At 49.2% G+C, this 13,066-nt stretch overlaps 1 protein-coding gene across 2 annotated transcripts; it reads left to right on the top strand.

The window, feature by feature from the left end:
* The first annotated feature begins 657 nt into the window (after positions 1–657).
* On the top strand, positions 658–12,017 carry TBC1D13 (TBC1 domain family member 13). 2 transcript variants are annotated; one of them, XM_068914669.1, is made up of 12 exons: positions 658–816; positions 939–1,012; positions 1,673–1,713; positions 2,193–2,254; positions 2,545–2,644; positions 4,061–4,143; positions 4,303–4,462; positions 5,283–5,490; positions 6,357–6,520; positions 8,033–8,193; positions 8,430–8,487; positions 9,614–12,017. In XM_068914669.1, the coding sequence occupies exons 1-12, from the start codon at positions 794–796 to the stop codon at positions 9,677–9,679; spliced, it is 1,200 nt and encodes a 399-aa protein (XP_068770770.1). In that variant the 5' UTR covers positions 658–793; the 3' UTR covers positions 9,680–12,017. The 2 variants fall into 2 exon arrangements, with proteins under 2 accessions (XP_068770770.1, XP_068770771.1); XM_068914670.1 differs by lacking the exons at positions 8,430–8,487; positions 9,614–12,017 and having other exon boundaries at positions 683–816; positions 7,982–8,111.
* The last annotated feature ends 1,049 nt before the right edge of the window (positions 12,018–13,066 follow it).

Below are 13,066 nucleotides of genomic sequence, written 5' to 3'. Positions count from 1 at the left end.
TGGCCTCACCGCCGCATCAGCCGGCGGCGTGACGTCACGAGCGCCGTGACGTCACGCCGGGGGGGCGCATCGCCGTTCTCCGCCCTCGGGGCCAGGGCGCGGCACTCACTGCGAGGACATCGCGGCGTGGCGCCATGATGTCGCGGCCCGGAGGCCACAGGGCTGCTCGCGGCGGCGAGGCCTCCCCCGGCCCTCGGCCCGCCCGGCGCCGCGGGCTGGGCCCCCCGTGCCCCCTCAGAGGTTGGGCCGCGCGCGAGCCCCTGGGCCGGCCTCGCCGGGCCGGGGCGCGGCCCTCTCCTCGCCTCCTTCCCCCGGGGAGGAACCGGCCCGCCGGCAGCTCTGGGGGCCAGAGCGGGACGGCCAAAATCCTCCCTTTGGGACCCTTCCCGATGAAGGGACTATACACAGATGTAAGGGCTCAAAGGGGCGCTCGGCACCGGCGCTCGGCACCTTCCCCCCCCCCCCCCGGCCGCTGCGCCCCAGCTCTGCCGCAGAGCGAGGAGCAGGGCGGCCGCAGGGAGCGTCCTCGCCCCGGGGGCCGGGGCGGCGCCCACCGAAACGCCTTCGCGCCCCGGAGCGGGGCCGCCATGTCGCCCGCGCCCCAAGGCGGGGGATGGGGGCGTGGTCCGCGGAGGGGGCGTGGTCTGAACTAGCCCCGCCCACGGGGTGGAGACAGGGGCGGGGCCCTGCCCCGCTCCCTCGCTCCCCCGCCTCCGTCTCCCCCTATCCCGCGGGCTGGGTTTCCAGCCGGAGCGTTTAGGCGGCGCGCGGGGCAGGGGCGCGGGGGGCCGCCATGTCGCGGCTGCACCGGAGCAGGTGGGTCCGGCGGGGCCCGGCCCTCCCCTCCCCTTCCCCGGCGCGGGGCTGCAGCGGGCGGGCGGGGGGACCGGCGGCCGCCGGCCGGTACTAACCACCGTTCCCCGGCCTGTTCCCCGCAGGATCGCGGATTTCCAGGAGGTGCTGGGCGAACCCACGGTGGCGCTGGCCAAGCTCCGCGACCTCTGCTTCAGCGGTGAGTGACCGCGGGGCGGGGCGGGGGGGGGATACGGCGGTGCTGGGGCCGGCCCGGGGAGGGGGGGGTCGCGGCGGCGGCGGCTCGGGCCGGTGCTGCCCCCGCGGGGCTGCGCCTGCCGGCAGGCACCGACCGGGCCGTCGGGCTGGAGATGAGGCCGGCAGCCGCCGGTCGCCTCTGCTGCCGCCGAGCGAGCCGGCGCGAAGCGTCTGACGAAGCGGCGCCTGTCAGAAACCCGTGCCCGGCAGGTGGGTTTTGGAGACGACGGGCGGGGCGGTCTGTCCGGCCGGGGCAGCCTGCTTGGCCTTGGGGCGCAGACTTCCAGGCCAAGCCTGCCTTCGCCCTCCTTCTGGAGCGCTTGTGGGTCTCGTCGCTTCTGCTCTGTGTCGGCTGCACGATCGCCCGTCCGTCCCTCTGCGCCCGTAGCTCTTCCTGTGCCTGCCGCAGGCACCGTCCTCTCTGGCCGTGCCGGCAGGTTTGGCGTTGCGCAAAAACCCCTCCAGGCTCCCTTTGGAAACCGCTTGTCCGTGGAGAGGAAAAGCGCGCTCTTGCTGTTTATATGGTGGCGCCAGCAAACCGTGGGGTACGGTTTGCTAACGTAACTATCGGGGTAACTAACGGGGCTAACGTGTAACTATCTCTCTGCCTGATGTTTCACAGGAATCCCTTTCGATGGTGGGCTACGCTGCCTGTGCTGGAAGGTGGGTTTGGCTTGGGGCACTTTTGTTTCCTGCTAGCGATGCTTCGGGTTGCTCAAGTAAAGAAAATGTTTTGGGGCACATAGAAGCATAAACAAAAGTGAAAATGCAGAAAAAAGGTGCTCTAAATTAACAGCCGTCTATGGAGATTAGCACTGGCACAGCGGCATTAGCACGAACTCATATAGGACAGCTGTTGTTCTGGATGGTAAAAAGTGGCTGTCTGCTCTTTGCCTGAGCACAGGATTAAGCTAGGAGTACAACTCGATTAGCTTTGCTGTTGATCAGCCATGCGAATAGGCCTATTTTGAAAACCTGTCCCTGAAATGTTCCTGACTCTACCTTGGCAAAGTACCATGCTTTCTGGAGACAGCTCCCAGATGTTTGAGAGAGCCAGTTCTAGCTGCTGTGTTTGGTTTGCTGTTCTTGCAGGTGTGATAGCTCATGCTCCAAAGACTAATATTTGTGCGTCTTCTGTACAGATACTCTTGAACTACCTCCCTTTAGAGAAAGCCTTATGGAGCTCTTTGCTGAAGAAGCAGAGGTGAGGGCATCTGTATTTGTTCCTTTACTTCTAATGATATCTGTAGAGAAGTGAAATAGTTTCTTAAAATAATTAAGTGTCTACATAAAATGAAGCGTTCTCATGTGGAATGCGTTGTCCTGTAGGCTGTCTAGCGAGGTCGATGGATTGACCTCTTGAAATCAGCTGAAGAGCAAATCAAATGTTTTCTGGCTAGCAGAGTGGCACGGAAAGATCTATTTGGACTCAGTCTGGTACTAGCATTGATTTGATCCTCTGCGTCATCACAAATCCCTATTTTTCTCGTTAAGGGATCTATATTCCCAGTTCCTGAAGGAAATGATTATCCAGCCTGGGATCGCCAAAGCCAACCTGGGTGTTTCCAGGGAAGACGTGACCTTAGAAGATCACGTAAGTGCTGCTCAGCCTTTATGTTGCAGAAAGTTCCTCAGAGTTATGAACTGTTGTTCTGGAGTGAAACTCCTAGGCTGCTCTTGGCTCAGTTCTCGACTGTTTTGCCCTGCTGGCAGGAGGGAATGTTCCTAGGTACCAGCTCTGTGCTTCTGTCTTAGTAGCCTTCACCTTGAATTATTGGCAAAACACCAATAGTTCTGAAGGGAGCTGTTCTCAACCATGCGTATTCCCTCCTTTGGAACTGGCTACTCAGGCTATGGGTTTCTTAGGGAAAAGGAGAGGGTCACAAGACGTGCCTCTGGTAAAGAGATGTTCTCCTGAGAAATCAGTTCCATGGGTAGACTCAGAGCAGGCTACTCTGAATGGAGGGTGGAAAAAAAAAAAAAAAAAGCAGCAGAATTGGGTTGGACTATGACCATGGAAGACAGGAGACTCATTTATTTCTGGTTCTGTTGCTGACTGTGTGATTCTTGTTTATTATTATTATCATTTATTTATTTTTTAATTTGTGCTGTGTCTCTTGGCTTTTTGCTTCTCTGAAAGTGCTATTAAGAGTGTATGTGTTAAGGGAGGGGGTGAAGGAACTGATCAGATGAGACTATAAAATGGCACAACTGCTTGCATGTCTGGTCCTGAATGTGAACTCCTCTGCTGGTGTACAGGCATCTGTGCTGCCGTGATCTCTGGAGGGCCTGGTGCTCTAACCAGCATGTTTGTAACAGTCCAACCGTTAGCACGTCACAGTGATCTTTGGACCTCTTGGAATGTTCCAGGTCTTTTTTTCCTGTCTCTTGAGTGATTGTTAACTTTTCATGGATCTTGATCTAGAGAGAAGAAAGTATGCATGGGGGGAGAGGGAGTTAAGTTTGTCATATGGGAAAACTGGTCAGATACATATTAATACAAACAACCTATCCTGTATTTCCTTTATCCTGGGCACACTGGTGGTGCTTAATCAGCCTTCTCAGAGCTGAGCTAGTGGGGGGTAACAAGCCAATAAGCGCAACACGCGAGTACCCAGGGTAACTCTTACGCTAGGTATAAGGACTGTCCCCATCGTAGAGGTTGGAACTGCGATCAGGAATCCTGTTCACACAGGTTGGGATACCTGATTTGAGAACAAAGACATTAAAAGGCAGGAGAAAAGAAATTGAAAACGTTGGCTTCTGTCTCTCTAAGCGAATCGGCATCTTCACTTGTTTCACAGACGCTGATGCGCTTCCTGCTCTGTCAATACTGTCCGAAGAAACACCACTAAATATAGTAAGATCAAAGATTAAACCTGGTGTGCTAGGAGAGTGCTAGTACTGGCTGGCAGAGGGACAGCACAAGTGTTAAATCTGTGTGTGTTTACTGAGGATTTGGTACAAGTGAAACATGTGTTTGTTATGTTTACGTTGTTTATTTCTTTAGCCCCTCAATCCAAACCCAGACAGCCGATGGAATACCTACTTCAAGGATAATGAAGTGCTTCTCCAGATTGACAAAGATGTCAGGTGTGTGAGGCATAATGACTCGGGTTTCTGAACCAGAGCGGCTTAATTAACACTACTTGTACTTTGAAAATTAAGTTTAATATTAAACCGAGCCTCCCATTTCAGATGGGGCCTGTACTTGCTCTGCTTATACTTATTTTCCTCCTGTATCCGTTCTAGGAGGCTGTACCCTGACATGGCGTTCTTCCAGCGCCCAACAGACTACCCCTGCCTCTTAATCCTGGACCCCCAAAATGAGTTTGAGACACTGCGCAAGCGGGTGGAGCAGACCACACTCAAGTCACAGACAGTGGCGCGAAACCGCAGCGGAGTTACAAATGTAAGATCTCTGTGAGAGCTGTTAATAGGGCTAGGCATCATAGCTGATAAAGAGAGTGTCACGTTAGGCTCTCTTCCCTGTCTGTCTCTGCTTGCGTGAGGGAATTATGCTAATGTCGTAGCCGATGCTATGTTTTTTTTCTAGTGACTAGACAGCTTTAAAGAACCAGCTGACGTTCCTGACAGCTGATAGGGAGTTATAGGTGTATTTAATCTTAAAGTGTTTCTTCCTGGCTTCTGGTGGAAGTAGGCGTTGCAGGAAGATGTCAGCATGTTATGCCTGACCTGCATATCTCCCTGCATGGGAGCAAGGCACTGAAGGGCAAATTTACTGAAGTTAAATTTGCACGGTCTTCCAGAACTGGGTCTCATAGCACTGGAGTTGGGAAGAAAAAGGCTGGGTATCTGCTGAAACATGTGTTGCCTTTTTCCTCTCTCGTGAGCGTTATCGTGTTAACACCACACACTTGCTGTTGGGAAAAGTATCTTGCTACTATTACAGCTTTGTTCTTTCCTCCGTTACTAACAAGGTGGAACTGCTATGTTTCCTCGCTGCATGGGTGCAGGTTATGCTATGATTTGGGGAGACTGTTGCTGTTCAGACTGGTTCATTCTTCGAGCATAGGCAACGCTAAGACTTCAGTGCCTTTGTGCTTCCTGAGTTACTTGTCGTGATTTTTGTGAATACCTGCCTGCTTAGTATACGCTGCCCAAATCTTTGGGGGAGCTGTGCGTGTTAAGAGCCAAGCTTGTCACGTGTAAGAAACTGTCTGTACCAGCTGGTTACCCTGAATCAGCCCTAGTCTTACCTTGCTCTTCAGGTGAGCTCCCCTCTTAAAACACCTCCTAATTCTCTGAGCGAGTATGAAGTTCTGCCCAATGGCTGTGAAGCTCACTGGGAAGTGGTGGAGCGGATCCTGTTCATCTATGCCAAGCTGAACCCCGGGATAGCGTACGTTCAGGGGATGAATGAAATAGTGGGGCCTCTTTACTACACCTTTGCTACAGATCCTAACAGCGAGTGGAAAGGTGAGAGACTGTTTTAGCCACTCGGTAGTGGCTGTCATACTGCATGCTCTCTGTGTAAAGAACTGGTTCAGGAATGGGACTCTCTTAAGAGAACTCTGACATGCAGTGATGGGCTGCAGGGGGGATTGGTATGCAGGAAATGATGTTTTCTAATCTGAATTAGTGCTTAGCTGAGGCTTAGTAACAGAGCACACACTGGGAGCTTTGAAACTTAACCAAGAGGGTTGTATTACAGAGGGGACGGAAAACTATCGAAATACCGATAGTATTATGTCAGCTGATCAGGGGGAAAAAAGTGAATAGGGCAAGAGATGAGGAATTTTTAGGATCCTAGCGAAGTGACAGAAACCTAGTGGGCTCTGAGTAGTAAGGATATGAGAAGAGAGTTTTTTGTTTTGTTTTTGTTTTGCTTTTTTAATGGATCTAATTTTGCATTGAATCTAAATTCTGACTGAAACTTAGAAGTGCCTTATAAGCTGCTGTTTGCTTGTACTGTACATACCTTATAAAAGAGGAAGGAATGGGAGAACTTGGCCTGTTATTCCTACTTCACTGGAGCTCTGAGGGTGTGTGCAGGCAGCAGGGAGAGCAGATGGTATTCTCACACACAGATAACTGGTTCCTGACCTCATGTCATGACGACCTTGTGTTTGACACAGGGTCTGTATTTGCTGTGGTTCTGTAGACTTTTCTAGCCAAGAAAAAAGACCGTGCCTAAACTTGTCCCAGACCAAGCAAGTCAAGATTTTGTGAGATCTACTGCTTGGATCCACTACAGCAGCCAAGCTCTTGAGCAAGAGCAGTTCCAAGTCTGGGTGCCTCTGTCAGTGATGCTCCTTCTATTCCCTCTTCATCTTCTTTTTCAGAACATGCTGAAGCAGACACGTTTTTCTGCTTTACCAACCTAATGGCTGAGATTCGGGACAACTTCATTAAGAGCTTGGACGATTCTCAGTGTGGCATTACTTACAAAATGGAGAAGGTCTACTCCACCCTGAAGGAGAAAGATGTGGAGCTGTATTTGAAACTGGTGAGGAGCTAGGTGTTTCTCTGAGTCTTGACTGGAATGTGAGGACTTAACAGTGAGCCAATCTCGTTAAGCTGTTGCTGTGCTTGAATAGAAAGGTTGAGAGAGTGTATGAGGAACTTTGCCCACAGGCAAAGGCTGTCTTATCTGTGGGCTGAAACAGTCTTTCCTTGGAGTAAGCTCAGAGTGAGCTGATACAGCAAAGCTTTCCTCCCGTGCCTAGCCGTGAAAGCAAACAATGCTGCAAAGCTGCCAGTTGTGACTCTGAAGTGACTTGGCCATGATCCCTGGTCACCTGCATTGAGGCTCAGTTGGAACTGGAGTCTGTACTTTCTCCCAGTCAGCAGGCCAAACACGAGTTTTCCTGTAAAGTTCCTTGGAAACTGAGGTTACAGGGATTGTGCCTCCCTTTTCCTCTAATTAAAAAGTCATACTTCTGTTGCCATTGAATTCGCTAGCAGCACTAATTTAAACTCTCTGGAGATTACCGTGGAAGTAAATTGAAATCCAGCAAGTTGGACCATCCTGCCCATCTAACGCTCTTTTTCCTCCATCCAAGACCTCTGAGCGCTTTGGGTTGTTTCTGTTGTGGGAGAGGGATTGCAGAGCATCGGGAAGGCAGCTTTTGCTGAAAACAACTTCAGGGCTTACAGCCCATTTAGTGTGAAAGTCCAAGGAGAACTTGGAAGGAAAAGCTGTTCTTGCTCCTCCAACCTTCACCAAATCATACTGATATTTCTTGCATTTAGAGAAGTCGGGATGCGTTTCTTTCATAATCCAAAATAAGGTCTGTCAGCACAGTGATGCCACCTACAACGTTGGTTGAAGGCTGATTCAGTGGGGAGAAAATCAACTACTTACTGTATGGCCGGCAGGAAATGGTCTTGGCTGTGCTGCAGCTGGTCCTGGATCATCAGGATCCTGAACTCATTTGACCCTGCTTAAACGTACGATCCTTTGGTTTTGACAGTAGAAAACAAGAAAGCTACAGGCTAAAATTGCTTGTGGTATCTTTTCCTGACCGTCAGTATGAGCTCTGCTCCATCTGCTTCTTTCTCTGAAGAGTAAACTTTGATAAATACAGGACTTCTGGAAAGGGGAGGCAATCCTGATCAAAACAGTCTCCCTCTGCTAGAGGGAGAGGGCTGTACCTTTGCAGATAAATGCCGTTCAAATAGGAACATTAAGAATGCTTGGGAAGCTTAACTAGACTAACCCAACCAGTGCCTTTAGAAAAGGAAAGGTTCCTTTACTCCGTTATCTTAGAGAGGAGTGTTTTCTGGCTTGTCTATAGACATGGAGTATGGTGGCACTGAAGAACTCTCTCTCTCTTGATCCAACTTAAGTGTGAGAGCCTTCAAAGGAGGCAGTGGACTTGCTGATGCTGCAGTGTGAGTTGGCAGCCTGGCGCAATATCAGGGTGGAGATGGGGATGGAAACATGGGGTGCATCTCTTACCTGTAGGGAACTGGCCGAGAGCACGTACTCATTCTTTGCCTGGTGCATGTCTGACAGCAAGAACAGAACATCAAACCTCAGTTCTTTGCCTTCCGCTGGCTGACGCTGCTCTTGTCCCAAGAGTTCCTGCTGCCAGACGTCATCCGTATCTGGGACTCCCTCTTTGCTGATGACAAGCGCTTTGATTTTCTTCTGCTCGTCTGTTGTGCCATGTTGACGTAAGTATAGAGATAGCAGCTCTTTCCTGCCCTTTTCTTTCCCTCCTTAACTTAAATCCGTGGCTCCAGGAGTCTTCTACAGGCATGTGTTAATGTGTCTGGTGGATGGGCTATAGTCATTTGTCACAATGATGGAGAAAGTGTTCTCAAAAGCATCTATAAAGGCACTCTGTGGCCCATTTTTAAAGTTCTTCTGGAAAGAATCAAAAGTAGCCAGATTAATTTCCGTCTTTCAGACTAATCCGGGATCAGCTGCTGGAAGGAGACTTCACTCTGAACATGAGGCTGCTACAGGTAAGAGTTAAATACAGCGGGGATAGGAAGCAATTGGAAAAGCTCTTGAAATAGTCCTGTGAGAGAGCATGATGACCCTAGGCTATGGTAGGAGAATGCCTGGGTGAAAAGAAGTACCAGACTTCTGATGGTTGCATATAGAGAAATCTTAAGCTTGGTTTTACAGCATGCCTATTACTGGGAGTGTGTCTTTGTGCACTGTGGTCCACACCACCCGCTGGGAAGCAACTCACAACCAATGACTGCTTTAATTGCTTGGGCTTTTTGGTGGTGGTGTCTGTCTGTCTTTGCTCCCCATACTGCTAACTGGGTTTTCACTTCCACATGCAGAAGGTGGCTGCACACTGAGAGTTTTGTTTTCCTAGCTCTGTCTGGATCTCTTCTCTCTCCTCGCCCCCTTTTCTGCTACATCTTAGTGCTACCGTAGTAGTGGCCCCCATTTCAGAGAGTAGTGTTCCTTCTCTGATCTTCTGTTGGTGGGACACAGTGCTGCTGTCTGGAGCCCAGCGCCACCATTAAAATGAAGCTTTCTTTCACTTATGCATCCTTCCTACCCTACAAAGAGCTTCTTGTCTTAGACTAGAGGGTTTTTTAACCTTGTTTTGGGTTGCAAATAACTGAATATTTTCCAGCAAAGTTGAGAAACCCCTTAAAGCGGTCTTAAATTTGTTGGCAAGGGGCTTTTTTTTTTTTTTGCTTTTTTTTTTTTTTTTTTTTTTTTAAAACGTTCTGAGGTCTGTGAGAGCTCAAGGTTGAAAACACCTGCACTGAACAGTAGGATATCTGATTCTGCCAGTTCCTCCTTTGGGCTGTGCAAGGTACTGGCTTCGATAAGGCTTTCTGGCATGAAGATAGTGCTTGTATCAAGCCAGCTTAGCTATACCCTTGGAGGAGAAATAAAAAACCTTCTTGAAGGGTATGCAGGGCTGATCAGTTACAAAATGAACCAGGAAACAAGTAGCTGTTAGAGGAGTAACTGAAGATAATAATATTTAACTTCAAGCTTAGGGGTGTTAGTCAGTGTGGCCAAGAATGCCACTGTCAAAGTTTGCCCTGCTTGGATGGAACGATACGTGCGCAAGGAATGCTAAGGGGGCACTTACATCACTTTGTTTCTTTGACGCAGGATTATCCTATCTCTGATGTTCACCTGATTTTGAAGAAGGCAAAGGAACTTCAGGATTCCAAATAATCCATGAGCCTGACAAAAGGTGTCAGAGAAATTGCATGTCAGTGGATCCTAGGAGATGCCCCTGTACGGTGTGGTGCATTAGAGCTCCTAGGGGTCTCTGCAGGACTTCAAGTTTTGTGTTTTGGCAACTAGCTACCTTGAAGATTTCCTTCTACTCTATTTATTAGGTCAAGGACTGATTACTTCCCCATCTACTTGGGTCCTGCACTCCATATTTTTCAAATCTCAAATGCCTCCGTACTGCCAAAAGCAGTTCTTTGTATCTTTTTTTAATGACTTTAAGTCTGAGGAGAAAGAAACCATCTATCGGCATATCCCTCAAGTCCTGTGGGATGAAATCCTTCTGCATTATGGAAGTATGCTCACGTGGAGTAACTTCTGATGAGGAAGGGACAGGGTGGATCCAGTGAAGTTGGTGGGTGAGTGTAGAAGGATCTTTCTCCTGTAAATAGAATGTATCCCACTGAAGTCAAGCATCCTGCCGTTCACGTAGCTTCTGGATTCTTCTCCTTCGTGTCTGCACTTAGCCATTACCGGGATGTGCAAAAAGGAAGGCTGCATCAGCTTCTGGTGAGTGTCATCTAACATCCAGCTGTTTGGACTCCATCGCATGGGAAAGAGACCTTGAAAAGCTGAGATGGCTGGACACAGTTACAGCTGGCTGCTTTGTGCACTGAAGTTGCCTGAATCCAGAATCGCCTTATCAACGAGGTCTCCTTGAAAGATAGACTATGGTGGTTTTAATCAATGAGGGAAGTGTAGTTTGATTTAAGTCGAGCCTTATTACGCACAGCCTTAGAGCAGGAGGTTGTCGCTGCAGGGAGGCTGAGACCTCTAGCTGTCTGTGAGCAGCAGCAGCAGCAATACTGCTTTCCCAGCTCTGAACTGGAGGATATCCAGCTACAATCAGGATTCTGAAACACAAGAAATGGGCCTCTAGTCACACGCTGTGAAGACAGCTGTATTTAGGGGCTTATACTGGCAGGAGGCTGGGGTTTTCTGCCTCAGTGACTTGCATAATATTGCCCTGCCTAAGCTGTGGTCACAGTAACCTTGAAATTGTCTAACAGTACTTGCCAGAAAGAGGCTTTTGCTTTTAGGTCAGACCTGTACCATGTCTTTTTCTGGTGTAATCCGGTGGGGTCACAAGCATTTCAGTCACTAGCTGAGTCCTGGGGATGATGGTCCACTTCTCTGTGTACCAGTCCTATTGGAGTGACTGTCCTGAAGTGGATGTTTGTCCCTCTTGAGAGGGAAACTGTTGCATTTCAAATACAGTGGAGCAGGCTTAGGTGAACATTGACTACGACAAGATACAGGGAGAAATGTTAACCCGCAGGAATGTCAGATTGATCAGAAACCATAATCCCCTTCATAGGGAGAGCACCCAAGTGCTCTGACTGTGCAGAAGCTCTTGAGTGAACACTAATCCAGCATGCTTTACTCTCTCTTTCTGTGCTGTGCTAGCTCACCTCTGCATAGCTGTTTGACACTGCATTTTTCTGTATTTATGGGTACTGATTTGTTAAAGGTCAGTCTTGTACTTTCTAAGATCTGCTTACGCTGCTGATGGCATAAAATGCCCCTAGCAAGAGGGATGTTGTCAGCCTTCAGCTTTTGTACTAGTGTTATTTCCTTCACCTAAGGCCAGTTCTTTACAGCCTGCTGTAGTTTTCACAAGGATGAGTGAGGAGATCAGAGGACAGCTTGAAACACGTTCTTATGTTCTTGTTCCCAAGCAGTTTTTCTCTGACTCTTCGGAAGATGCTCTAGTGACACAGGTGCAGCCAGGTGTTGCTCCTGTGGTGGAGCATGAGCAACTAAAGATTTAAACAATCTGTAGCTAATACCTGTGGCTAACGGTATCCCTCTGTGCTGTTGTCCTTTCTGGAGGGTAGATTTTTTCCCCCAAGAATTGGACCTCCTACAAAATGCTTCTGCCTCCGAACTGCTGTAAATATTGTTGCTCTCTTACATTCCACGCACAAGTTTGGCTCTCACCTCCCTGAATACCTGGGCTTCCAGTTCAGGTCCCCCTAGTAAGTGCTGTGGTTTTTCACTGCTAACAGGAGCATCCATAAAGGTTCCTCCTCTGAATGTCTAGAAGTCTCCTTTAAATAACCTGAAGAGGCAGCAGGTCAGTCAGGATTAAAACTACTTTCAGATGAACTTCTATTTGTTCTCAGAGTGGCATTTAGGCCCTGAGGTTGACTTGCACTGCAGTGGAGTTGCCCCAGCTCCGACTCAGGTGTCGGACTCTAGCATTACAAACACTTGAGGGAAGATAGCAGGGAGGTGGTTACTCGAGTAGCAGTCTGGCTACAGGCAGCACGCAGCCTTTTCCATTCCTGGGTTTGAAGGTCTATAGTATGCCCTCCTGTTCATCTTTAGGGGGTGATGGCGAATGCTTTTAAAGGGAGTCTGCAGTGAGGAGGGAGCTTTGCTTGTTGGAAAGGCCCTCTAGGATAAGTAGCCTCAGCCAGACAGGCCTGTGGCTGCTGAACTGCTTGATTTCATTGAGCTCTTTGGGGAAAGCTTCTAACTTTGATATGCCCAGTCAGGCCAGTTCCTACATGAAAAGCTCTTTTGTGTCCCTCCTGATCTCCTCCTGTGCGATAGGACTTCTGTTCTGCTACTGAAAAGGACTTTGAAAGGAATGACTCTACTTTTCAATGGTTTGGAACTTCCATTTCTTTATTCCAAGACTTGTACCTTTCCTTAAGGGCAAAAGTGCATTTTCTGAGGGGAGAAAAGCTTTTGATTCTCCTGAGGGGTTACCTTGGCTTCATTCCTCAAGGCTGTTAGTGGTTTGTGAGGTCGGACAGTATTAACTAGCCGGGGGTGGTTCCTTGCTTGAGTGGCCAAGTAGCAGCTGCTCCACGCTTGAGACCATTCCACCTCTGACTTGCGGCTCCTGTAGCAGATCAGGGATGAGACAAGAGTGGCTGCAGCAGCGTTTCCCAGCGTCTTGAGGACCCCTTGCTTTATAGGGCCCTAAATAAGGGAAGCGTAAAGAGCTCTTACTAAGCATTCTGCACAGGCAGGACTACTGCCAGCCAGGGGAAGGGGGACCCTTTCCTGGGAGGAAAAATAGAAAACTATGCTGGGTGGGGGGAGAGATGGTCCGTCCTTATGAGGAAAAGATCTGCTCCACCCTTCTTTCACCTTGCTGTAATTCAAGCCTCTGGAAATTTTGTAGCTCTGACGATAAGGTAGAAGAAACGGGAAAAGAGAAATGAAGTAGTTAGTTGTGATCGCTCAGAACATGGATTTTGAGTTTGAATTTTGTGACGTAATGGAGAATTACTCACAGTTTGGCAGTGAGTGGAATGAAGGTCATAAGCTGCTTTAGGGGAGCCTGGGGTATTTGGGAAAACAGAGGCTATA

This window comes from Struthio camelus, chromosome 20 (assembly GCF_040807025.1).
Source record: "Struthio camelus isolate bStrCam1 chromosome 20, bStrCam1.hap1, whole genome shotgun sequence".
NCBI lineage: Eukaryota > Metazoa > Chordata > Aves > Struthioniformes > Struthionidae > Struthio > Struthio camelus.
The sequence above is the reverse complement of the archived record's forward strand: the minus strand, read 5'-3'. Positions and strand labels throughout refer to the sequence as shown.

What these genes read in the sequence shown, in the direction of transcription:
- TBC1D13 (XM_068914669.1), top strand. Translation starts at nt 794, where the DNA reads ATGTCGCGGCTGCACCGGAGCAG. An exon ending in TACGCTGCCTGTGCTGGAAG is followed by an intron (nt 1,714 to 2,192) that starts GTGGGTTTGGCT and finishes TCTTCTGTACAG; the next exon opens with ATACTCTTGAACTACCTCCC. An exon ending in TCCTAACAGCGAGTGGAAAG is followed by an intron (nt 5,491 to 6,356) that starts GTGAGAGACTGT and finishes CTTCTTTTTCAG; the next exon opens with AACATGCTGAAGCAGACACG.